This window comes from Podarcis vaucheri (genome assembly GCF_965113315.1).
Source record: "Podarcis vaucheri genome assembly, chromosome: 9".
NCBI lineage: Eukaryota > Metazoa > Chordata > Lepidosauria > Squamata > Lacertidae > Podarcis > Podarcis vaucheri.
Genome location: NC_138767.1, coordinates 68,010,019 through 68,034,314, shown reverse-complemented (window position 1 = coordinate 68,034,314; position 24,296 = coordinate 68,010,019). Strand labels below are relative to the sequence as shown.

General features: G+C 42.2%; 1 protein-coding gene across 1 annotated transcript in view; it reads left to right on the top strand.

The window, feature by feature from the left end:
- Window positions 1-24,296, top strand: part of STIM2 (stromal interaction molecule 2) — a 75,072-nt gene that overhangs the window by 24,028 nt on the left and 26,748 nt on the right. The window contains exons 2-3 of the mRNA XM_082238128.1: window positions 10,026-10,156; window positions 22,207-22,321. Of these exons, the coding sequence (XP_082094254.1) occupies window positions 10,026-10,156; window positions 22,207-22,321 (246 nt within the window). The remainder of the gene's footprint in view (window positions 1-10,025; window positions 10,157-22,206; window positions 22,322-24,296) is intronic.

Genomic DNA, 24,296 nt, shown 5'->3' with positions numbered 1-24,296 from the left:
TTGTTGAACAGCTCTTACTATCAGAAAGTTCTTCCTATTGTTTAGGCGGAATTGCCTTTCTTCTAATTTGAATCCATTGGTTCGGGTCCTACCCTCTGGACCAGCAAAAAACAAAGCTTGCTCCATCTTCCATGTGGCAGCCCTTCAGATATTTGAAGAAGGCTATCATATCACCTCTGAGTCTTCTCTCTTGTACAGCAAACTTACATAACTCCCTCAACTGTTCCTAATGAGCCTTGGTTTCCAGATCCTTCTATCATTTTGGTCAGCCTCCTCTGCAGACGTTCTCACTTGTCAGCATCCTCTTGAAACTGTGGTGCCCAGAACTGGAGACAGTACTCACCGTGGGGTCTGACCAAGGCAGAATGGAGTGGAACTGTTGCTTCCCTCTTGTTAAATAGACTTATTAGCTTGAAAGGGGTGTAATTTGGATTGGTGGAAGTGCTTTTCAGTGTGATCCGAATTAAACAACCTGAAAGGACCCTTCAAGCTGCAAGGGGGAAAACTTTCTAACTCTTCAAGATCTTCCAAGGCAAGGCAGAAGGGAAAATGCTTCTGCAGTTAATGGTCCTTCTCTCATCAGTTTCTTGCCATGAGTTCTTAGACTGTAAAGCCACAAGTGGTAGGTACCTACCTGTACAGTAATCTATTTTCATTTTCTTGCTTCTCTCTGGGTGACCCCTTCACATTACTGTACTAGTTGGTCTTCGGTCACACATTTTGCTACTGGAAGGCATGAGATGAGTCATGGTCGGTTTTAGAAACTGAGATATGAAAGCTAGGAGCTAAATGGCACCTTAAGCCTAGGTTATGGGTGCAATAACGGAATGTCAAGGTGCAATTTTTTAATAACAAGAATACAAAGCTGAAAATGAATGAACTGTAGCGAAAACATTGGGTTCATTTTTCACATGTCCTTCCCCTAATCTAGTCCTTCCCCTAATCCCCCCCCCCAATATTCTTAAAATGATCTCTTCTCCAGCCTTAAGAGAGTAGCTGGAAGTGGGGAGGCAGGAAAAGTTCCTCCTTTCCTTCCACTCTGCAGTTTTAATCTGAAATCTTAGGGTGCTGTACTGCGCCCAGAGCTCAGAAACTGCTCGCGCTAATGAAATTCCCTGTTGCAAAATGCGCCTAGAACAATGGGAGTTTTGAACACTGGCCATGGTCAAATTGCACCATTCCTACGTGCCTGCATAGCAGATTGCTTTGGGATTTTAATGAAGTCACTGATACAACCTTCTCTTTCTGTAAAATGCATTATGCAAATATTAGCATCGCCACTAACATTTTGGTGCCTGGAAAACTGATAGTGAAGAATTACATAACTAAATTTGTGGGTACATCTGCAGAACAGGTTTAATTTTAAATTTGGTGCATTCAACTCTTTCGTAGGAGGTAGCATATTTCTGTTGAATTGTGTTGCCTAGAAATTAGGTGGTAAATGATTACCAGATGGTGAGGACAGTGTGTGTAATGGGGATCCTCATTTACCACTCACTTGTCTTACAAGTGTGGTGTTTACGACTTTTCATCACTACACTTCAAAGGAAACCCTGGCTAGCCACTTGTCATATCAGAGGGTGGACTTACCACCTGCATCATGTTGGCTCATAACTCTTCCCCCCCCCCAGCCTCTGCTATCACAGAGATAGCAGCTGCTACCTTTATGTACCAGGGGTTATACTTCCCTTTACACATTGATGTACCAATGTACACAAATTGATATGGCAGAGAAGATTTTAATATGTGAACTGGCCCATAGAGCAGTTGGACATAAGATGTAGAAAACTTCACTTAAACAGAAACAGCTGAGACAGACTTTGTCCTTTCTCTTGTATATATATTGTCACAGTAAGGTGCTTTTTTAGAGTTGTGAAGATGATTTTGTTGTTGTGGCAGTATTGCCCATACTGTATACAGTGGTACCTCTGGTTACGTACTTAATTCGTTCCGGAGGTCCATTCTTAACCTGAAACTGTTCTTAACCTGAAGCACCACTTTAGCTAATGGGGCCTCCTGCCGCCGCCGCACTACCGGAGCACAATTTCTGTTTTCATCCTGAAGCAAAGTTCTTAACCTGAAGCACTATTTCTTGGTTAGCGGAGTCTGTAACCTGAAGCGTATGTAACCTGAAGTGCATGTAACCCGAGGTACCACTGTATTTGACTGTCCATTGCCTACAGCAAATAGCATGTTAGGTTTGGGTTGTGTTTTTACAAATTGTTTGCTCATAGATAACAGTAGGACAAAAGAAATATATGTACACATTTCTCTTCCATTTATTTCCAATTTTCCCATTTTATTCTGCCTACAACCCTAACCTAAGCTGAGAAAGAAACTGGCAAAAAGGCACCCAAATAGGTTAATGGGTGAGTTGGGATTTGAGCCTGTATCTTCCCTAGGTAAAGGTAAAGGTACCCCTGCCCGAACGGGCCAGTCTTGACAGACTCTGGGGTTTGTGCGCCCATCTCACATCTATAGGCCGGGGGCCAGCGCTGTCCGGAGACACTTCCGGGTCACGTGGCCAGCGTGACAAGCTGCATCTGGCGAGCCAGCGCAGCACACGGAACGCCGTTTACCTTCCCGCTGGTAAGCGGTACCTATTTATCTACTTGCACCCGGGGGTGCTTTCGAACTGCTAGGTTGGCAGGCGCTGGGACCGAGCAGCGGGAGCGCACCCCGCCGCGGGGATTCGAACCGCCAACCTTTCGATCGGCAAGCCCTAGGCGCTGAGGCTTTAACCCACAGCGCCACCCGCGTCCCCAAGTTCTATGCTAATGGCAGCTGTGTCTGTCTCTTCCCTGTCTCTTCCCTGTGTCTGTGTCTGTATCTTCCCTAGTTCTATGCTAATGGCAGCTGTGTCTGTCCAACCACTTCCAGCTCTTAGAGTGCAATTCTGTATGTCTGCTCGGAAACAAGTCTCATTGTGTGGTCAATGGCGTTTATTTCCAGGTAAGTGGGTATAGGATTGCGGCCTTAGAACCGTTTTGGTCTTCAGCCTACATTCCAAAAGTCAGATAAAAAACCCTTCAGTCGTGATGCATAAATTATAGTAATTGTCTTTACAGATGGAATTGATTTGGAAAACAGCTACTAAGCTGCGGCTGTAGAGAACATGTTATTGCACTGATTTACTAGCTTCCCTGTCGAATACCAGGGCAAATCCAGGGTATCAGCCTACGTCTTGAAAGTCCTTAATGGAACTGGCTCTGGTTACATGTAAGGACAAACTCTCCTGTGTTAGCATGACCTCCTTGAACAGCTGTGTTAAGTTTAAATACAATGGAACCAGTGACTTGATGGGAAGCTTGTTTTAAAGGGGGCTTTTGGAGTTGACTATTCAAAGAAGAGATTGACTCTCTGCAAACTGACCTAATTGTACTGGTCGTGCCACTTTCCCTCTTTTTACTCTCTTGCTGTTTTGTGATCTCAATTTCCTGCTGGTGTTTTCACAGAGGTGGCAGCGTTAGTGTGCTGCTCATTGGGAATCATGGAGTTAAAGATTATGTTCCCTTGCCGTACATCCAGACAATTTTAACTTCCCCCAGATGTGTTTCATCGGCCTCTGTTTCTTTATGGTGCATGGAGTAGTTAGCATGGGAGTGTGTGATTGTTTTATAGGCATGTTCTGCATAATTCTTAAGAGTTCTCTTAATCAGGAAGGCTAAGAGACAAACATGTTGTGGTTTTAGGTTTTCTGAAGTGCATTGGATCCTGCATTGGGCTCAAAGGTATTTCTGTGCACCTGGAGGTGCTCTCTCCCTCCCTCATCCCCAATATTGGGCTTTATTCCCATTTATTAGTGACCATTAGTGATTGTATTGTGATTTGTATTTTTACTACTCCCCCCCTTTTGTTAAAAATGGTGTGTGCTGTGGCCTAGATTGCCCTGTGTCTTTCAATCTTTAAATTGCTACTCTTCTATTTTCCATACTAGGCTTTTCATGTGCACAAAAAATTATTATCTTTGCACCATTTTTTCACATTTTTTGAAAAGAGCCTCTTATTTAAACCAATGTTTGACATCTATATTTTTGGTGTTTTCTTGCTTTTCAACATCATCTTGTTCCTCTCGCTGCTTGACTTGTGTGATTGTGTTAGTGACACATTGCATCTGTCATCATGATAACAAAGATGCCCATAAACAAAATTCTGTGAAGTTTGTCTCAGAATTGGTTCTCTTAGAGAAAATGAACCTGGCATACATACTTCAGTTATTTCCAGAGCAGATGACTGTGCTGTTCTGTATATGGGGGCTATCTTGTGAAATTCTGACATATTGAAAATGTCTTTAAAATGTCCGTTAGTCCAAAATGTGGCAGCTGGACTCCTGAGTGTTGGCTAATCATTGGCATGTTTAACTCCAATCTTGTTTCAGCTTGATTGGTTCCCTTTGTTTTTGGAAAGTCTTTAAATGTTCTTGATCTGCCATGCAGACCTGCCCAGGCTTTAAGAACTTCCTTGGAGTCCTTACCACCATTTTGGGCAGTTAAATGAGTGAGCATAAGAGATGTGGCTGTTTTAGTGATGGTGCCAATGCTATGGCTCATCTTCAGTGGTGATCTCTCTGGCTCCCTCTTTTGGTCCATTCAGACACAAATAGAAAACACTTTTACTTGGCAGTAATGTATAATTCAATTGCTTTTCAAAAATTATTTTTAACATCATTACTGCTTTTTCAGATTACGTTGTTCTAAGTTGCTTTTTCTTCATTCCCTTTTTGTAACTGTATTTATTTTATTTGCTTGTAAATATATTGTACTTCTCTTCATCTTAACTGCTGGGTGTTCTATGGGCAGAAGAACAGTAAAAAAAAATTAATAGCAAGAATAATATTGATATTTTAACGGCATTCTTTTAACCTTAAGTAAAATAGAACATAGGTATGTTGTTAAGAATTACGTTTTTCAACTATTATCAATCCCCACCCCAGCTATAATTAAACTGGCCTTTATTTTTCATAAAATGACTTGTTTCTTAATTTCAAACTGTTCGCTGTTTTCCCTTCATGTTCTTCACTCTTGAATGCCTTCAGGAACTTGATCTGTGAGCGGTATCAAGTGTTCTTTCGACAAATGCTCAAGGGAACCGACACTGTTTTCCGCTCTCTTGTATAAAAAAGCACATAACGTTTTACATGAGAAAAATAGCACCTATTTGTCCATTATACAATTAAGAGGGTTATGAGGAACAAGTTGTGTAAAAAGTAAGTCCAGTGTCTTAGGAAAAAACTTTTAATTACAAAACGTTGGGTCCTCTTTAGTGGATGCCTCATGTCTGTGACCATAGTTGGTACTTACTTTGGTGAGGACTGCAAGTGAGAACCAATCGCTCCCACTGCTACAATACAGATTCCCTGATTTTGTGTGTGTGTGTGTGTGTGTGTGTGTGTGTGTGTAATAGAATGGGGTTTGACATACTTTAGAATCTAGATTTTATTTACAATGTGGTACCCCTGCACATCAGGGACACAGGTGGCGCTGTGGGTTAAACCACAGAGCCTAGGATCAGAAGGTTGGCGGTTCGAATCCCCGTGACGGGGTGAGCTCTCGTTGCTCGGTCCCAGCTCCTGCCAACCTAGCAGTTCGAAAGCACGTCAAAGTGCAAGTAGATAAATAGGTACCGCTCCGGCGGAAAGGTAAACGGCGTTTCTGTGCGCTGTTCTGGTTCGCCAGAAGTGGCTTAGTCATGCTGGCCACATGACCCGGAAGCTGTCTGTGGACAAACGCCGGCTCCTTCGGCCCATAGAGCAAGATGAGCGCCGCAACCCCAGAGTCGGTCACGACTGGACCTAATGGTCAGGGGTCCCTTTACCTTTACCTTACCCCTGCACATTTAATTTATGGGTGTATTTACCCTACCTTTCGCAAAGCGGTCTTAAGGAGTTTACAGTAAAAACATAAGAAAATAAGCAATGACACAAATAACCATAAAAGCAGCAAATAAACCTGTAAACAGAAACCAATAAAGCCAGAAGTTATGACCAAAATAAAAACAACAGATAAAAGATAAATAGCTGTGGCTCCAATGCCATTAAGAACCATTACAGGTACCTGAGGACAGAACTGCTTGGTGCTTAACAAGTAATGAGGCTACTTCTCAAAAACAACCTCATGTACAACGAGTTGTAGTTGTCAACACTGGATTCTAATAGAACATTGATATCTGTAGCCAGAGAAGAGATGCAGCTGATATCCCCAGTGAAACTGATTAAAAGCAGCATTTTGTCATTTTTGCATCATCACAAAGGTTTAGCCTCTGTTGTGACCAAATATGATTCAAAGCATGGGGCAATTCAATGTATGTTTGTGAAGAGATATGAAATTTAGTACTGGTAACTTGCAGCTTACGTGAGGGTTTGCTTTTGAGGGTTTTTGTGTAAACACAAAACCATGTAAAGCCAGGAACATCCAGAACCTTCCCTCTGCATGACCATCCCTACTTGTCTGGAACAGGCATTGCCCCCCGCATCTTGCTTACTAAACTCTGTAAAGGATGGGCAACCCTCCATGGCCCTCACATGACCTTCCCAAAGTCCAGTAAGTGAGACGGAGGGCTTTAAAAAATCCCTCCAGAGCAGGTTTTACTGTGACCGGCAGGAAAATACAAATGGAGAGCTAGAAAACCCACTGTGGAAAGAGCTTCTTGTGGCCACTGAGCCCCAAGCGACAGCAAAGGATGCAGAAGTCCCCTAGTCTGTGTACCCGCTCTTTCAGAGGGTGGTTAACTCCATCAAAAGGAGGCAGCCTTCCAACACAAGAAGTCCCAACAGTGGAGGAATGGCAGATGAGGATGATGGACTTTTCGGAGCTAGCCGACCTGACTGGAAGAGTCCACGACCAGAAGGAGGAGGAGTACCAGGAGGAATGGATGAAATTCAAAGACTATTTAGTTAAATCTGCTAAGATAACTTAATTGGAAAAACTTGCAAATACCAGATAGGCCTAGGATTTAAATATGTGATGTTAGAGAATAATATCTTTAAAGTTAAAATGAAAAGGAAGAAAGATGTTAAGTGATTAAGTTAATTTTATGAGAAAATTGGTTTTGGAAAACTGTTACAATGAAATACACTGAAATTCAGCTAGGGGGATTTGAGGAAGTCACTTAACAATGTTACTAAGATTGGATTAAGTACAGTTAAGATGTTTGTTTGTTTAAAAATTCTGGAAAATCAATTTTTTTTTTTTTGGAAAAACAAAACAAAAACAAAAGGAGGCAGCTTTCCATCCATGCGGTCCAGGGAACCACCCACTAACAGTGCCTCAGTCTTGTTTGGATTGCGCTTCAGTTTGTTGGCTCTCATCCAGTCCGTTGCCAAAGACAGTAATGGTCCAGCGAAAGTAAGGCCATGTGCCATCTGCATATTGCTGACAACTTCATGTTGATGTTAAACAGCATGGGGGATAAAATTGAATCCTTAGGTACCCACATTGAGAGCACCACAGGGCCAAAGAGCACACCCCAAGCGTCACCCTCTGGAAACGACCATCCAAGTAGGACCACAAAGCTGTGCCATCCACCCATAACTCAAGACAGCTGCTCCAGAAGGCCATCATGCTCGATGGTATTGAAAGACGCTGAGAGGTCAAGGAAAATGAAGACATTTCCCCTGTCTGTCTCCTGACAGAGGTCATCATACAGGGCGACCAAAGCTGTTAATTAAAACTTAATTAGAGGACTTCCTTTCTGGATAAGCTGTCATTTAATAGCAATAACTTTTATTTCCTCTGTGGTATACAATATGTTTCCTGCAGGAAAATAAATTGAAAGCACATTTAAGACTGAGGGCCTTGTCGGATGCCAAGAACTAATTTACTCAGAATGCTTAAATACTTCTCCTTTCCCTCGTTTTCTGCAGAACCTTTTGTGTGGGAGAATGCTTTGTGCTGTGCAAGGAAATTCAGACAGGTTATAACAGCACAGGCTGGCATAAGAACATACAAAGAGCTCTGCTGGATCAGACCAAGGGCCTTTTGGATCCAAAATTCTGTTCTTATAGCCCACAATTTCTGTTTGTGGAAAGAAGAAAATTAAGAAGGACTTGTGGCACCTAGTAGTACAGTCGGGGAGCTACGGGTGACCCACTGGTACCACCTCACCACTGCCCAACTTCCTCTTTAACTGCACGGCTGCTTCTACTTCCTTTATTTGCATTTCTGGCATTTCTACCTCCACTTGTCCCCAGCTCTCTGCAGGGAGATCCCACTTAACTGTTCTGCCCAAAACATAGTATTATAGGATGAAGAAGCTTGGACTGCTTCTAGTCTATTGTAATGGGTGCTTCCAGCAAATTTGTTCTACACTCTTGCACTCCACATTGTGTGTGGACTTTCCCACCTCCCACCCCCGCTATTGTATGTTTGTATGAAAAACACTCATGTTGGAGAAGCTATTAACAGCCGCTTCCCAGTAATAAGTTATTTTGTACTTGCTGCCTTTTAGTTTCTTACCCCTCTTTATTATTATTCCCCCCTTTTAAGTAACCTTTTATTGGATTTTATAAACAACGATCATAGGAATAATAAACTGTATAAAAAAGACCAAGTCTTTGAATGTCATTTGTGCATCGCAAAAATAGCATAATAAATTTGCAATAATATCTACAACATATGATTCATTATTAGTGGTTAGTATACAAGTCTTTGGTTTAAATAAACCAAGTGGAGTGGATTAAATAAAAACAGCAAGTGGAAACAGGATAGGACTGCTTGGCTCTGTTTTGTTTAAAGCTTCCTATCTTTATTATTATTATTCACACACTCCTGTGTGTGTGTGTGTGTGTGTGTGTGTGTGTATGTATGTATATGTATATGTATATGTATATGTATATGTATATATGAATGAATATGAAGCCTAGAATTGCCACTCATGAGGGTCATTCTTACCTGATTAACATGTGGCTGAAGAAGAGGCCAGGGATTTGATGAGCAAAAGCTATGTTAACTGATTCAGCCTGCGTGGCCCAATGTGCTTGTACGCTCTGTAGTGGCATTGTTGTGAAGCATTTCCCATGCTATACAGGAGTGTGTGAGTTGCAGTTCCTGGCATGTTGCTCACCAATCCTCAACCCGTATAAATAAAAGACCACTAAGAGTGGTTTGGACCGAAAAAGGTCACAACTTTATTGAATACAGATGAAAGAGGTTTGGCTTGGGCATGGGGCAATCGGAATACTTCTGGCTTGCCCACCAGAAGTGATTCGTAGGTCAATTCAGGTGTGGATTCCTAAGACTTACATCAAATAGGGTGACCCCCACAGGGACCGCTGTCTGGGAGAGTGCCTTTAGCCCTGGTCCTGCCTGGGCACGTGGACATGTCCACTCCCCTCCCCGAATTCCTTTAATGGGATACCCCAGCATTTGGAGGGGCAGGTGGAGACTACAACTCCCCCTCCATCCAAAATAAAGGATTGCCCCAATGCCCAACCCAGTTGTGATGATTGCTGTGAAGTAGGCCAAACCACTGGGCTGGAGCCAATTTGCCTGGTGGACAAATTCGTACCCGGCCCCATAAAACGGCAACCACCGTAGCCACAGCAAAGTCCTTGACTATGAGCTTGAACCAAGGGTGGGCGGGCAGGGAATACGACAAAGTAAAAGCAGATAGGGCCCCAGGTGAGGGCTGTTTAAATAGCCATGGAGCAGACCGCTTTGTCAGCTCCACATCCTGGCCCAGTCTGTGTCCAAGCCTGCATCCTCATTCGCCAAACCAGGATGCAAGCCAGGATCCGGCTCCTGATAGGCAGTGGGGGCTTATGGCTCTGCCACCTATCAGGAAGGGGCACTGATGTCATGATTCCCTTGTCGGGGTCCCAGGGGAGCCTCAGCCGTTCTGCAGTGCCACTACACCGAAAGGGTAAGCGGAATTTGGCCTATGACAGTTTAGTAGCATGGAACTTGGGCCCTACTATATTATGAACTGACATTAATAATTCCTAAAAACTTGAAAGTAACGTTTCGTTTCCTCCATTTCCCTCTTGAAGCCCAAATTGTTAAGAATTGTTTCTGATTTTTGTCCTTTAGATCCTTGCCATTTACTGAGTCCACCATGTTTCACTGAGGAAGATAAATACAGCCTGGAAGCTCTTCGCACAATTCATAAACAAATGGATGATGACAAAGATGGGGGCATTGAAGTAGATGAAAGTGATGAGGTACGTGAAGAAAATATATTACTCTGAATATCTTCCTTAAAAATGGAATTTTGTATGAAAAGGAGCACATAAACAATTAACTTACCACTGTTTTGTTGTACCCCTTGCAGCTATGGAATTTATGCTTTACATTAGTGGTGTAGCTTTTCTGGAAAATTTTGAACCAGAAATTTTGCTGATATTCTACAAATGATCTAATTTACTTGTATTAGGAAGCAAAACAAGATCCTTTGAAACTTCCATACTCGTCTAAGCTCATATTTACAATTGTCGTCCGTTCATTGCTACTAATGAACTTACAAAGAAAATTTTGCTTACCGTTTATAGTCAAATATATTGAAATAGACCAATTCAGCTGTCTATGAAACATATAAATCCTTTTGAGATCTTCCCTGAAGATATCCCCCTCCCGCCTTCCCCCCTCCCCGAATTTGCCCCCTCCGCCCTGAGATCTTCCCTGAAGATATCCCCCTCCTTCCCCCTCCCCGGATATGCCCCCCTGAGATCTTCCCTGAAGATATCCCCCTCCCTCCTTCCCCCTCCCCCCCTGTGTCCCCCTCAGACCTTGTCCCCCTCCTTTGCTCCCTCTCCCTTCAGCCCACCCCCGAATATGCCCCCTGCCCCCTGAAACCCTTCCCCCCCAATCACTCCCGGAAAAGATCCTTCCGTATGTCCCCTTCCCGCCCTCTAAGAGACCCTTTTTTGCACCCCTCCCAGCTCCAACCTTACCCCTGATACCTTTCTACACCCCGGAACACTGGGCTGAGTACGACTAAGCTGCAGCTTTTGGTAAGTATGACAGCCCAATGGGTTATTGTCTGCCCACGTGCTAATCTGCAAAAGAACCTGCAGAGCTGCACAGAGGCAGCCTTGTCAATATAATGATAGTTGCTTCCCCAAAGAAGCAGAAACTATGAGAGAGTAAACAATCTTTACACAACCATAGTGATGTAAAGTATTATGCCAAAATAAGTGCCAAGTTTTAAGACTAAACAGTAATCTACATTTTAGCAGACTAAGTATTTTGATTTACTTTGCAATAAGAAAATGTTACCGAATTCTATTTTTAGTAAACTGTATGGAGATTATTAGTGAAGTAGAGAACAAGGGAAATAGAAATGGAAGAGAATCTTGCTGGATTTTCTGTGCTTACTTTGACAAAGCACTGCTTTTAAAAAGTTTTGAGTAGGAGTGCCAAGTCTTCAGCTTATACAGCTGTCCATAGTGTATTACTGTCACTGCTTTTCTTACCCTGCTACAGCTGTTTGCTTTTTTCATATACAATTTTGCATCATATCACTTCATAGGAAACTCTACTATTTTCATGAGCCTCTTTAAGGATCGCTAGTCTATTAAAAAGTTTTGTTAGCGGGCCAAGAACATGCTTTCTTTAAAAACACCAAATTAACCTCTATAGTTTAGTCATGTTAAATTTTCAAAATTTAGCCATACTTTGATGACAACTATTTGGCATTAAAAACAATGCTGTGAAAAGTTTGGCAGTTCAGTTGTAACTAGTAGTGCAGAGAAAATAACACATGGACTTTTTATAGCATAGGGATTGTGAATGTTAGCAAACAATTGGGGAGAATCTTATGCATTTTCAGGCGCAATTGTTACTATAACTGGAAAAGAATAGCACTGTGCCCGATGGGGAAGTGGAAAGTTCACTTGTAACCAGTAGTGGGGAGAAAATAACACAGAAGTCTAAACATGGAGTTTTTATAGGATAGGGATTGTGAATGTTAACAAACATTCTGGGAGAATGTCATGCATTTTCAAGCACAATTGCTACTATAACTCTGGGGGGGAAATAGCACTGCCCGATGGGGAAGTGAGAAATGTTCACATTCATTTTAATGCTGTCAGAAACAAAGTTGCACATTTAGGAATACAGAATGTAGGGCAGGGTACAGGAAAGCTGCCGATGGTACGAACTTGACCCTTACTCCTCGGTCTCCAGCATGTCCTGGCCTCCAGTGTAGCAGTCACTATGAAAGGCAGTAGAAGGTGTGAATTGCTCAGCTGCTTCTGCTCCTCTTGATTTAGGGCAGCTTGTATAACAAGGTTGGAGGTGTAAGGAGGAGGCATTTTGAGTCCTCCCCTCTCTCCCATGCTATGGACAGACTTTATGCTAAAGCAGACTAGAAAAAGTGGGGTGAACTTAAATGCTGTATGTTTTCAACTCATGCCACAGAGTATAAACGACTATTTTAAGATACAGTGGTACCTCGTGTGACGTTAACATAAGAGAGAGTGCTGGAGGTAAATGCCGTATTTTTCGCTCTATAGGACGCACTTTTCCCCTCCAAAAATTAAGGGGAAATGTGTGTGTGTCCTGTAGAGCGAATGCAGGCTGCGCGGCTAAGCCCAAAGCCAGAACAGGGAGACGGAGCGCTCCATCTCGCTGTTCTAGCTTGGGGATGGCTGCGCGCAAAGCCTCTGCAGGGCAGCGGGGTGCCTTCACCCCGCTGTCCTGCAGAGGCTAGCAAGGCTGTTCCCAAGCCAGAACAGCGAGACAGAGGGCTCTGTCTCGCTCTTCTAGCTTGGGGATGGCTGCGCGCAAAGGAAGGCTGTTCCCAAGCCAGAACAGCGAGACGGAGAGGTCCATCTCGCTCTTCTAGCTTGGGAATGGCTGCACGCAAAGCCTCTGCAGGGCAGCGGGGTGCTGCGCTCCAAAGACTTAAGGGATCTTCAGCACTTCCCCACCACCACCGGCCCCACAAGCTCGGGTGAATGCACCTTGAACGCACCTTGTTTTAGAGGGGGAGAACAAGAAAAAAAAAATTCCCCCCTGTTCTCCTCCTCCTGTGGTCCGGTGCGTCCTATGGTCCTATAGAGTGAAAAATACGGTAGTTAAACAGGTTGCCCAGTCAGGACCTAGGGGGGTGGAGTCAGTGGGACTATAAAACAAGTTCTGGGTGGAGTTCGTTGGGAGTTGTTGGTGGGTAGTTGGTTGGTTTTAGTGGGATGGCTGATTGGGAAAGGCAGTTGGTAATAGAGAGACAGTTAGGGCAGTGGGTTCTTGAGTGTGGGGAGGTAGAAGAGATAGAGAGAGGAAAATAAGACTAAGTAAAGAGTAACCATGTTTGGAATGCCGTAAATGTTTGTGTCTGAAATAAAATACACTCTTCTTTATTAATTGAGAAGCTGACTGAGACTGAAGTGATTTTACCAGGGAGGACCTGGTTGGTGGCAGCGGATTAGTGGTGTACGGGTCAATAGTCCGTGAGATGACCTGGGGCTCCGTACGAACGCCACACCTCGGTTTAAGAACAGCCCTGTTTACGAACTATTCAGTAGTGTTCAAAAGTGGAAGTAGTGTTCTGGTTTGCGAACTTTTCTTCGGTCTACAAACGGAAGCCGAACGGTGGAAGGGCACTGGCGGTGGGAAGCCTCATTAGGGAAAGCGCACCTTGGTTTAAGAACAGCTTTGGTTTAAGAACAGACTTCTGGAACGGATTAAGTTCGTAAACCAAGGTACCACTGTACCAGTTCCTCGAAACTGCAGAAGGGAAGACTTCTCTTACGTTCATGTCCTGCTTGCTGTGGCCACAGACTAGATGGGGCATTGATCTGTTCCAGCAGCCTCTTCTAACTGGGTTTACTGAGCATTTGAGCAGCGTTTATAGGATAATAAAAACAAATCACAAATGGACATCCCTTATGTATGTGATTCAGCATCCCCCCACTTTTCCCATAGTTGATAGAAGGTATTTGGGGGAAAAATATGTCTGAGACTCTGGAAAGCTGTCTCCCAAGAAGAATCAACAATCTGACTCTATAAAGCGGGTTCATATACTGTACAGATTTCCATGCTGCATTCAATGTGTGAATATTAAGGAAAAACAGTTAATGCTTATTTCAATGAACTTACATTTATTGATCCAAATTGAGCTTGGAAATGGCCACATAGCAATTGATTTTTCTGGCAATAGTGCTCATTTGACCATACTACTCCAGTTCAAGACAATTTTGTGTTAAAGCTTTTATTTACGATTTTTTTTAAAAAAACTAACTCTATGTCATTACATATCAAATGAAGAGAGTCCGTTGGAAACATTTAGCAAAGCCTACATAGGAGCGTTGGAATGTTGTCCTCTAAAACATTGTTTTCAGCTTTCTTAACACTCCTATGTATGCTATATGGGGTTCTGCTTTGTCTATTTAATTTGTGCTTTTGTCTTAATGTTGCTAGATTTCTCCTACTTTCATGGAACATGGGTTGCAGATTAAAAATAAATAAATCCAAAGCAGCTTTCTATCGGTCATCCAACTAAAACAACTAAAAAGCACAAATTAAATTGACAAAGCAGAACCCCATACAGCATTAAAAATATATTAGTCATTCAACCTGGCTAACCCTGCCAAAGAGATGGGCAGAGCCCATTCCATTGATTTAGCTGAAAGGCTAGCTCTAGTTGGCTTCTCTCTGTGAACTATTTACATTTCATTATAAGTTTAAGAACTGTTGCCTAAGTTTGTTTTTTTCCTTTTCCTTCTCCATCTCTCTGCAGATGGAGAATGTCTTGATTTTAATCTGTGTATGCCACTTACCGTATTTTTCCATGTATAAGAGTAGGGTTGTTTCCTAAAAACTAATGTCGGCAATTAGGGGCGTCTTATACACGGATACATCTCCCCCATTTTCTTAAATCTGAGCCCTCAAAAATAGGGGGCGTCTTATACATAGGGGTGTCTTATGCATGGAAAAATACGGTAAATTGTGTTTATTAATTATTAATAATAAAAGCAGAAAATTGTAAATAATTATTTAAAATGAAAAGTTTTAGGGTTATAGCCAGTGCTAGTCCTACTCAGAGTAGACATATTGACAAGCCCCTCATTGGGGGCAAAGATTCCTGCATTGCAGGGGGTTGGACTAGATGACCCTCGTGTTCCCTTCCAACTCTACAACTCGATGCTTCTATTGTATTAATTAATATTAATGGACACGACTAACTTAAGTTTCCCCCGTCTACTCTGAGTAGCACTTCGGTGGATATATCCCTTAAACTGTCATCTTAAAAAGACAATATTTGTGCCTCACAGATCTGCTTGGGAAGTTATTCCACAGACAAGGTCCAACACGGGAAAGGTTGTCTTTTTGATGGCCACCCTTCTAATCACTAAAGCCTGGCCCACCTGGAGGGAGAATCCCTGAAGCAGATCTGAAAAACTGGGTAGGCACAACTACCTCTGTACCAAGCCATTTAGAACATTAAAGCTTCTTTAATTGTGCCTGGAGTAACATTGGAAGCCAGTGATAAGACTGGAAGACGGATGAGATATTTAGGCCGGCACATTCTAGTTAATAATCTAGCTGCTATGTTCTGAAGCAGCTAAAGGTTTTCAGATAGTCTCCAAAGGCAACCTCCCCTACCACACTAGTAATCTAGTGTGAATAAATGTATAAAACATATACCTGTCTAGGAAGCTCCTGGCTAGTAAATGTGCTCGCGTCACTGGATTTGAGCATCTAGTGAAAGTGCTAGATCATATAGGAACCTGGAGATACATTGAGGCTTCCAACATGCTCTTTAAGGGTGAGTGCAACTCCATCCAGAACAGGTCAGATGTCATGTCCACAGCATCCTGATCTAGATTAAGCCTCAGTTTCTTAGACCAGGGCATTGTTCATTCTTGGCACCTGTTCATCATTTCCACTGCCTTTCCTTGCTCAGATGAAAAGGAGAAATAGCATCCTAATGATCCCTTACTCCAAATATCAGAAAAATCTCACCCAGCAGCTCCGCCAACATTTTCAATAGGATGGGGACTGGTCTAGAAGCCTGGGGAACACATAGCAGTGAACTACTTTGTCCTCAGCTCCACTTTCTTGAATACACCCACCGGAGAAGAGTAAACATGAACATATTCATCCCAGAGAGGTGGTCTCGAAAGAAACCTTTCATACTGAGAAGCAGATGCACACCCCTGTCCTTATCCTTTTGCATGCCACCCACAGAATGACCAAGGTAGTTTCTGTGCCACATCTGAGCTGGAAGCCAGATTGAAATGGGTCCACGTAATCGGTATCATCTACAAATGCCTGGAATTGAACTGCTACCTTATGGCTGAGTACTGTGGCCCAGAAGGAGAGAATTGCAACACAGGAGTTGTTGCGGTTGTCTAGATCCAAACTTCAGGGTTGTAGGCTACATCTCTTTGAACACCTTGCATCTGAGGCAAACAGTGTTACCTGTAGAAAGGGGTTTTGAAAAGAATTTGTGGTGGTGTGTTGAGGGTTCTATTTGATCCACTCAAGTCTGTAGGGCGCCTGCTTTCAAAACTAGTCCCCTGGAAGTCCTTGTGCATTCTTTGGTGCATTTACCTCCACAGAGCAGGCTCTAAAATGAACTCTAGCTTGTGTTCAGGCAGTTCTGAGTTTTCCATTTGCAGTAAAGCCATCAATCCAATTGTTTCATGGATAGGAATGCCAACAAGCGGAATGAACACAGTCCAGTGGAAAGGGGAATTTAAATGTGATTGTTTCTGCAGACTGAATCACTTAAGCATTCTACAGATTGACCTGGACCACCTGCCATATCAACAGGAAATTGCATCAGAGATGTTAGGAAACCCATCTGTGTGAACTTGCCTGCCACCCGCTCTGTTATCCTTCAGGCAGTAGATGAAAACTGCTTTGTTATTCTAGGCTTAGAGTGGCGTAAAGTAACTATGCTGTTAATGAATTGTACTATTTAGGTTGATGTGGTTTGGAGCTTGATTTATTTTGTACTTGTGCTGTACTTGTGTTAGTCTTACGTAAAAGCTTCTTGGAGACTGCTGATTGTATGGTGGAATATGAATCTTTTTTTTTGAAAAAATTAATTCCCTGTGCATTTTGCCATTCTTAGAGCCTCCTAAGAAAAGTAGTAGGACGGCCTTTGGTATTGCGTTCTAGGACCATTGGAAATGTTTCAGGACTTAAAGCCAAAGCAACTTAATGTGCTAGTGAGAAACTACATATCACAAATACTGAGGATTTTAAAATTTAAAAAGTGAGGCAAAGCTTCATTTGCAGGCTGGTTACAATTGTGAGGCATTCTACATTCAGCTTGATGTGTTTTAACTGACGATTGAAACTATCTCTTTGTCTCTTGGAAAGCCCATTTTAATAAATGGTTGCTGTTATTGCTGACTTGCCAGGTAGGCTATTTTTTTTACGCCTTGGGACTACGATCCCAAAAGGTGCTTTTCTTTTGCAGCAACTAAATTGGCTAGAGTAAGAATTTGTAGATGTTGGTAGCAATATGTCAACATTCCTGTTTAGGAGTGTGATCCCAGATATTTCCAAGCAGCATTGAACACTTTGGTTTGCATTTTGAATTTGGGGGCTTTTGAGGATACCATTTCTTTTCTTTTCACAAAAACCACTTGCTAGAACAAGACCAGGCTTGCCAAATGAAAGTAAGAACATTTTACGTAAAAGGAAGTGTCCTTGATGGTTGTTTATGCTAGAAGTGATGAGCCTTGTTTTCAGAAAATCCAACTTCCCCAATCCTTTTTTTGTGGTTGAATGACTGTGAGTATTGTGAATGTTTGGCTGCATTCATTGTGTTTCCTAATACAGAGCAAAAGCATTTGGATATTTCCCCCACACTTATTGTGAAAGGCTGCTCAACATCACATCAGAGACTATTTCCACTGGCTCAGTTATGGAGGTTGTAGTCTAACACCGTCCAAATTGGTAGCAAAGATCAGTTTCTTTCCCCATTACATCTTTAAAACTAGAGAGTGTCTGATCTTTGCTACCAGTCTGGGCATGCAGAAAAAGGGAAGCTATCTGTATTTTTCCTTGCTTCTCTAATATACATGTTTCTAAACTTGTGTCCTTGAGGTTCATTGGAAAAAAACTGAATTTTTGGCTCCACCTATGAGCCGAGTGAGGTGGTAGGGGGACTCTACTATGTTAGACTGTGGATGGGAGAATTAACTTTTAAACATTCCCATTATTATTATTTTTTTAAAGCTCTCTGCAGATAGTTGTTTTTTTAAATCACAGGGAGGTTTCAACCTGTTCCTATTACGAGTTTTCCACTTCCAAAGAGTTGAATCTTGCTAAAGTACCAAACCAGGTTTGAAAATGATGTGATTTGGATCTCCAGGATTTTCTGGTGTAACTTGGGGTTCAAGTTTTTCAGCATTTTTAAAAACTTGCTTTGTATTCCTGCCTTAAAAAATTCAGTTAGGAAATGATTTTCCAGTTATAATAGCAGCATGTATGTTGCTTGTTCAGAGGCTAGAGATGAAAAAAACAACCCTAAATATTTGGAGCACATTAGCTGCACTGCTAAAATTGATACATACTTTGCAAGTCTATTCTTGTTCTCGTGAGACTTACTGGCAACTTTAGATTTTAGAAGAATGCAAGCCTTCAGAGGTTCCAATAAAAAATACTAGAGGCAGGAAGAATATAATGTTTCCCATGCCGAGGTGTGCAGAGTTCCATTCAACATGGAGGGGGGGGGGAGAGAGAGATGTGTGTGCATGTGACATCACGTGTGCAAGTGTGTGCACGACATCATGTGTGCAGCATTTGTGATGTCAGACGGTGGGAGGAGGCCCGATGGAACCCTGCACGCCTTCTGATGGGCTCAACGGGGCCTGCCAAGGCTGCAGTCAAAGTAGTTTCCCAGGGTGTGGCTGTGATATGGTGATAAACTGACAGTTTCTAGGAGCCACAGATGAGAGTTTAGTGCCGGGTGGGGACTACCCCAGAAGGATCATGATGTGTTCCTCACCAGAGATACTACCCTCTCTCCTAACACCCAATACGCTTCTATAAGGACACAGGTGGCGCTGTGGTCTAAACTACATGAGCCTCTTGGGCTTGCCAATCAGAAGGTCGGTGGTTCAAATCCCCACAACGGAGTGAGCTCCCGTTGCTCTGTCCCAGCTACTGCCAACCTAGCAGTTCGAAAGCACGCCAGTGCAAGTAGATAAATAGGTACTGCTGGGGCGCGAAGGTAAACAGCATTTCCGTGCACTCTGGTTTCCGTCACAGTGTCCCGTTGTGCCAGAAACGGAATTAGTCATGCTGGCAACATGACCTGGAAAGCTGTCTGTGGACAAATGTTGGCTCCCTCGGCCTGAAAGCGAGATGAGCGCTGCAACCCCATGGTCTCCTTTGACTGGACTTAACCCTTCAGGGGTCCTTTATCCTTTATCTTTACCTTACACTTCTATATAAGGTTATATTCATTCATTCTTAGCTGAAATCATATATGTCTTTTTAAAATCAGTTCATTCGATAGAGTATAATGAATACTATCCATATATGTAAATCAAATAACTCATAGAGGATATTCATCCCTTTCTTTAAAATCTAAGAAATGGTCTGCTTCCTTGCCAAATCTGGTCACTAATGTTTCTTTCAATTTAAGTCAGTCCAATGTGTTTTAAGTAAGTTCAAAACTCATTCTATGTAGTCCAAGGTGATGAAATTTCTAACTCTAGCTAGTTCAGTCACAGCCAGTGCATGCCCCAAATGCTTATAAAGTCTCTCTCTTTTTTTATATAATTTTTTTATTGGTTTTACAAAATTTTTTAAACAATACAAACATATAAAAAGACATACAAACATGTATAATTTCATAACCTTTTTTTCATAAACCTCATTTCTCAGACTCCCCCATACCTCCCCTTCCTGCATCCCAATGTCCAAAATTATTTCAGCAACTTCTAAATAATTTTATCAAACATATGTCTTCCTAATCTTTCCTTCAACCTAATCTTATATCGCTGTAATCTCCCTTTCTTTCTCAAAACCTCGGCATTTTAGCATTCATCAACTTTATAATAGTTCTTAAGGTAGATTTTAAATTTCTTCCAGTCTTCTTCCGCTGTCTCTTTCCCCTGGTCGCGGATTCTGCCAGTCATCTCAGCCAGTGTCATGTAGTCCATCACTTTCATCTGCCATTCTTCCAGAGTGGGTAGATCTTGTGTCTTCCAATACTTTGCGATGAGTATTCTTGCTGCTGTAGTGGCGTACATAAAAAAGTTTCTATCTTTCTTTAACACCAATTGGCCGACAATGCCCAAGAGAGAAATGCTTATAAACCTCTCAAGTTCATTTAGATATGTTTAGCTTAATTGATTCAGTTTGATAGTTCCTGTGTTTAGTGACAATTTTATCGGTGTACACTGTACAGTTTTGGCCTGGGAAAAAACAGAAGTTAGGTTGCACAGCAGTAATGCTTGCAAGGAGTAATGTCAAATATGTTTCCCAAATAAGCTGTCAAATAGTAATCTTATTTCTATCAAGGTCAAGGCTACTTAAAGAGTTAAATGTCCATATCTACATCACAATCTCAGTTGGTAAGCTTTACTTAATGCTTCCGTTTCAACAGAACTGTAATCCATTGTTTTAGGCAGTCTCCACATCCCTGACAGGTTTTATGTGTTTACTTAAACAGGTTTTAAACTCTCTTCTTTCATGCAGCCAAAGACCTTTCCTTCAGTGTCTCAAATGCTGCTGCAGCAGCAGCCTTTCCTTGCAGCCTCTCTGTTTGCCAAAGCGGCTTGCCAAAGTAGCAAGCCCTTCTAAATGTATTCCTCTGACAGTGCTGCACCCCAGCAGCTTCCCATACTTTTAAAGGCAGCCCACTAGATTCCAGATGAAGGAGCTCTAGGGTAAAATAACAGCTCCTTCTCTCCTGTGCCAGGGAGAGTTGCATCCTCCTTTCAGAGGCAAAGGAGAGCAGCACAGCTTCCACAAGGGGTTGGGGGATCAATGTTGTTAATGCAGCCTCCCTCCCACTCTCAGGGTCAGCCCACATCCTTCTAGGTCCCTCTCTGGTTTCAGATTTGTGCTGTCAATAACTTGCTGTACTGTGCTTGCACACACATGATGATGATGATGATGATGATGATAGTTATACCCCGCCCATCTGGCTGGGTTTCCCCAGCCACTCTGTGCGGCTTCCAACAGAATATTAAAATAAAATAGTCTATTAAACATTAAAAGCTTCCCTAAACAGGGCTGCCTTCAGATGTCTTCTAAAAGTCAGGTAGTTGTTTTTCTCTTTGACAACTGGTGGGAGGGCATTCCACATGGCGGGTGCCACTACTGAGAAGGCCCTCTGCCTGGTTCCCTGTGTAATAAGCAAAAATATGCCCTTATTCCCTTATGGGGGACACAAGAACCCTTATAGAGTCCTTTGTAGGTTCTCCATCAGTTGGAGAAAATAACAGAGGCCAACCAGAGAATATTGAGAATTGAGTCCAGTACCAAAGCAAACAAAGCCCAATTTAAAGGTTTATATAAACATAATCTAGTCCATTGCTGTATTATTATTATTATTATTATTATTATTATTATTATTATTATTATTATTTGAATTCATATACCGCCCTATACCTGGAGGTCTCAGGGCAGTTCTCAGAATAAGAAGCATTCATATGGGAGGCCCTTTTCATTTTCAGTTTGAAACTCTGACCTGCATCAATTGGGTAATGCAAATCAGCATTTAAAAGTAACTTGCAATACCAAGTTACTGAAGAAGTGTGCATGCACACGAAAGCTCATACCAATAACAAACTTAGTTGGTCTCTAAGGTGCTACTGGAAGGGATTTTTTTATTTTGAAATACCAAGCGACAAAAATACTAGGATAAGCAGTATAATGATTTGGTTGAAGCAACAGTTCTGATCAAAGGTTGAACCTGTGTGCGACCATAAAGGTATGACCATAAAGCAATGAGGAAAGAGTTTGATTCTATTACTATTTTTAAAAACAACATTTCAAAAGCACTTAATTCTACAGTGCTACTGCAATGCAAGTCGCTCCACATTTTTCAGGAGTACAGATGTGGATATTCTGCCTGTACTGTATTGAACTGTACTGAAACCATTGCGTTCTCTGAATTACAATGAGCATCTAATGACAAATGAAGGATTGAGAATTGTGAATGGAAGTAAGGGGAAATTGGTGATGAAGTACCAAGTGGATTTTTTAAAGTACCGCCAATTTGGGGGTTTGCAGCCCACCGCTGTTAGTGTCTTAGCTGCAAGAACTCTCTGACCTAACTTTCTTTCTTTTCCAGTTTATCAGAGAAGATATGAAATATAAAGACGCTTCTAATAAGCACAACCATCTACACCGGGAAGACAAACACATCACCGTTGAAGATCTGTGGAAACGCTGGAAAACATCTGAAGGTAAGATACTGAAAGCTGTACTCGTCCCTTTTCTGCAGTCTTTACTGCTCTCATTAGTGAACACAACAGACCATATTTAATTACTGTCTTGACCTGGGACTGGAAGCCATGGGGAGAAGGGACCTGCAGGCAAAGGTCATGAGCTCAGTTATTGGCAGCTTGTCATAGCAGGGTATTCTAGGCAATTTGGAGTCAGCAGGAGGTTGCAGAAAGGTCTGGTTTTGGAGAGGCAAGCCAGAGCTAACAAGGAGCTGAGTCAATGTGGTCTGTGGAGCAATAAAAAACAACAACAGATAGCATTTATATAGCAGGTTGTAATGTGTAAAGCTCTTTGGGAATCCTTACAGCAACTGTGCAAGGTACGACAGTGTTGCTGTTCCCGTATTGCAGACGAAAGGCTAAGTGAAATCTTCGTACATAATGAGATCAAAAATTTTGCTAGATTTCAGTCTTGGAATACTTTGGTTCACAGTTCATTCTAAGTCATTATGCTATATCAGCTCTCATCAGCAACTCTGCTCTACTGCTTGAAAGGTGGTGATGTTAAAAGTTGTGGTTTGTTGTGTGTCTACTTGCAGAAATTCGTGTAAAGATTTAGCACATTGTGTAGTACATTTTGCTGTGTATTGTTTTTGTTGCTTTGGGTGTGTTTTTTTTGTAAGGATGGTTTTGCACTATTTTATTTAAGTAGGATTTTGAGTCTTTGAACATCAGACCCCTCTTATGCTTAGTTAAGGAAGTTTTTCTTACAGGCAATCCTCGTTTTGCGCAGGGGTTACATTCCAGACCCCGTGTTAAGTGTTCTGCCCCTCTCCTGTTTTGCCCCTTTAGTGACGTTTTAGGGTCATTTACAGGTTTGGCGCCATGTGTGCGCGTGCGATTTTGCGTCAATTGGTCATTCCCTGTATTGCTCTTTGTTTGTTTATATATTTTTATTAAAATATATATATAAATACATGCATTGTCTCTTTTTTCAAGTTGTGTTTTCTAGAGATCAGTTTCATTTGTTGTGAAACATTAGTGCTGCATGCAATATTAGGTTGGGAAGAAAAGAGGGGGAAGGGGGAATGGTGAGTGGGGTGGGGTAGTAATGCTTCTATTCTTCTGAGTGTATGTGTGGGGTTTTGTGTCAGCGTCACTTGTACGGGTTCTCTTGCTATTTGCTTGTTGTATTTCCTTGGTGGTAAGAGAGGTTGGGGGTGGTCTAGGGAGTGGTTGGCTGTAGTGAGATTTGTTTATGTGTGTACATATTTGGATCAGGTTAGCCAGATTGATTTGTAGCTGTGAACAGATTCTTCTTGTTATCTTGTTGGACTATGTATGTCCCCGTTCTTCTATTTGTCCCCGTGTCAGTTTCAGTTTATTGGTTGGTTTTTCTATTAAGGCTTTTCTATTGGTCCATGCTTACTCCTGACATGTCTCTCCAATGTCTGGCTATGATGCTTCTGGCTGCTGAGGGTAGGTGGGTTATGAGCTCATTGTAATGTGAGTGAGCATTATTATCTTGGAAGATGTTCAGTAGGGCCAGTTGTGCGGTGACTTCTAATACTTGCTTAGTTATTTTGCATATTTCTTGTATGGCTGATGTCCAGAAGAGTTGGATTTTGGGACATTCCCACCACATGTGGAAATATGTGCCTGTGGAGGTGCCGCCTCTCCAACATTTTGGTGAGGCTCCTGGGTGTATCAGCGCTGGTTTCCGTGATACAAATGAGTTTCAGGGTGAGTTCTTTTCTTTTATCTGAGATGGATTTAAAGGGAAGTTTAGACCACATTCTAGTCCATTGGGTGGCGGTAATCTCATAGCCTATGTCGTCCTCCCATTGTATTTTTATTACATCGAGGGGGTTTGTGGGATTTTGGAGCACTATTTTGAATATTGTGGATACTATCCCCTTGCCGTGTTAGGAGGAGCTTTTCAAAGGTTGTCAAGGGCCTAGTTGCTGCTGATTTTACTACTGGATTGTTTAAGAAG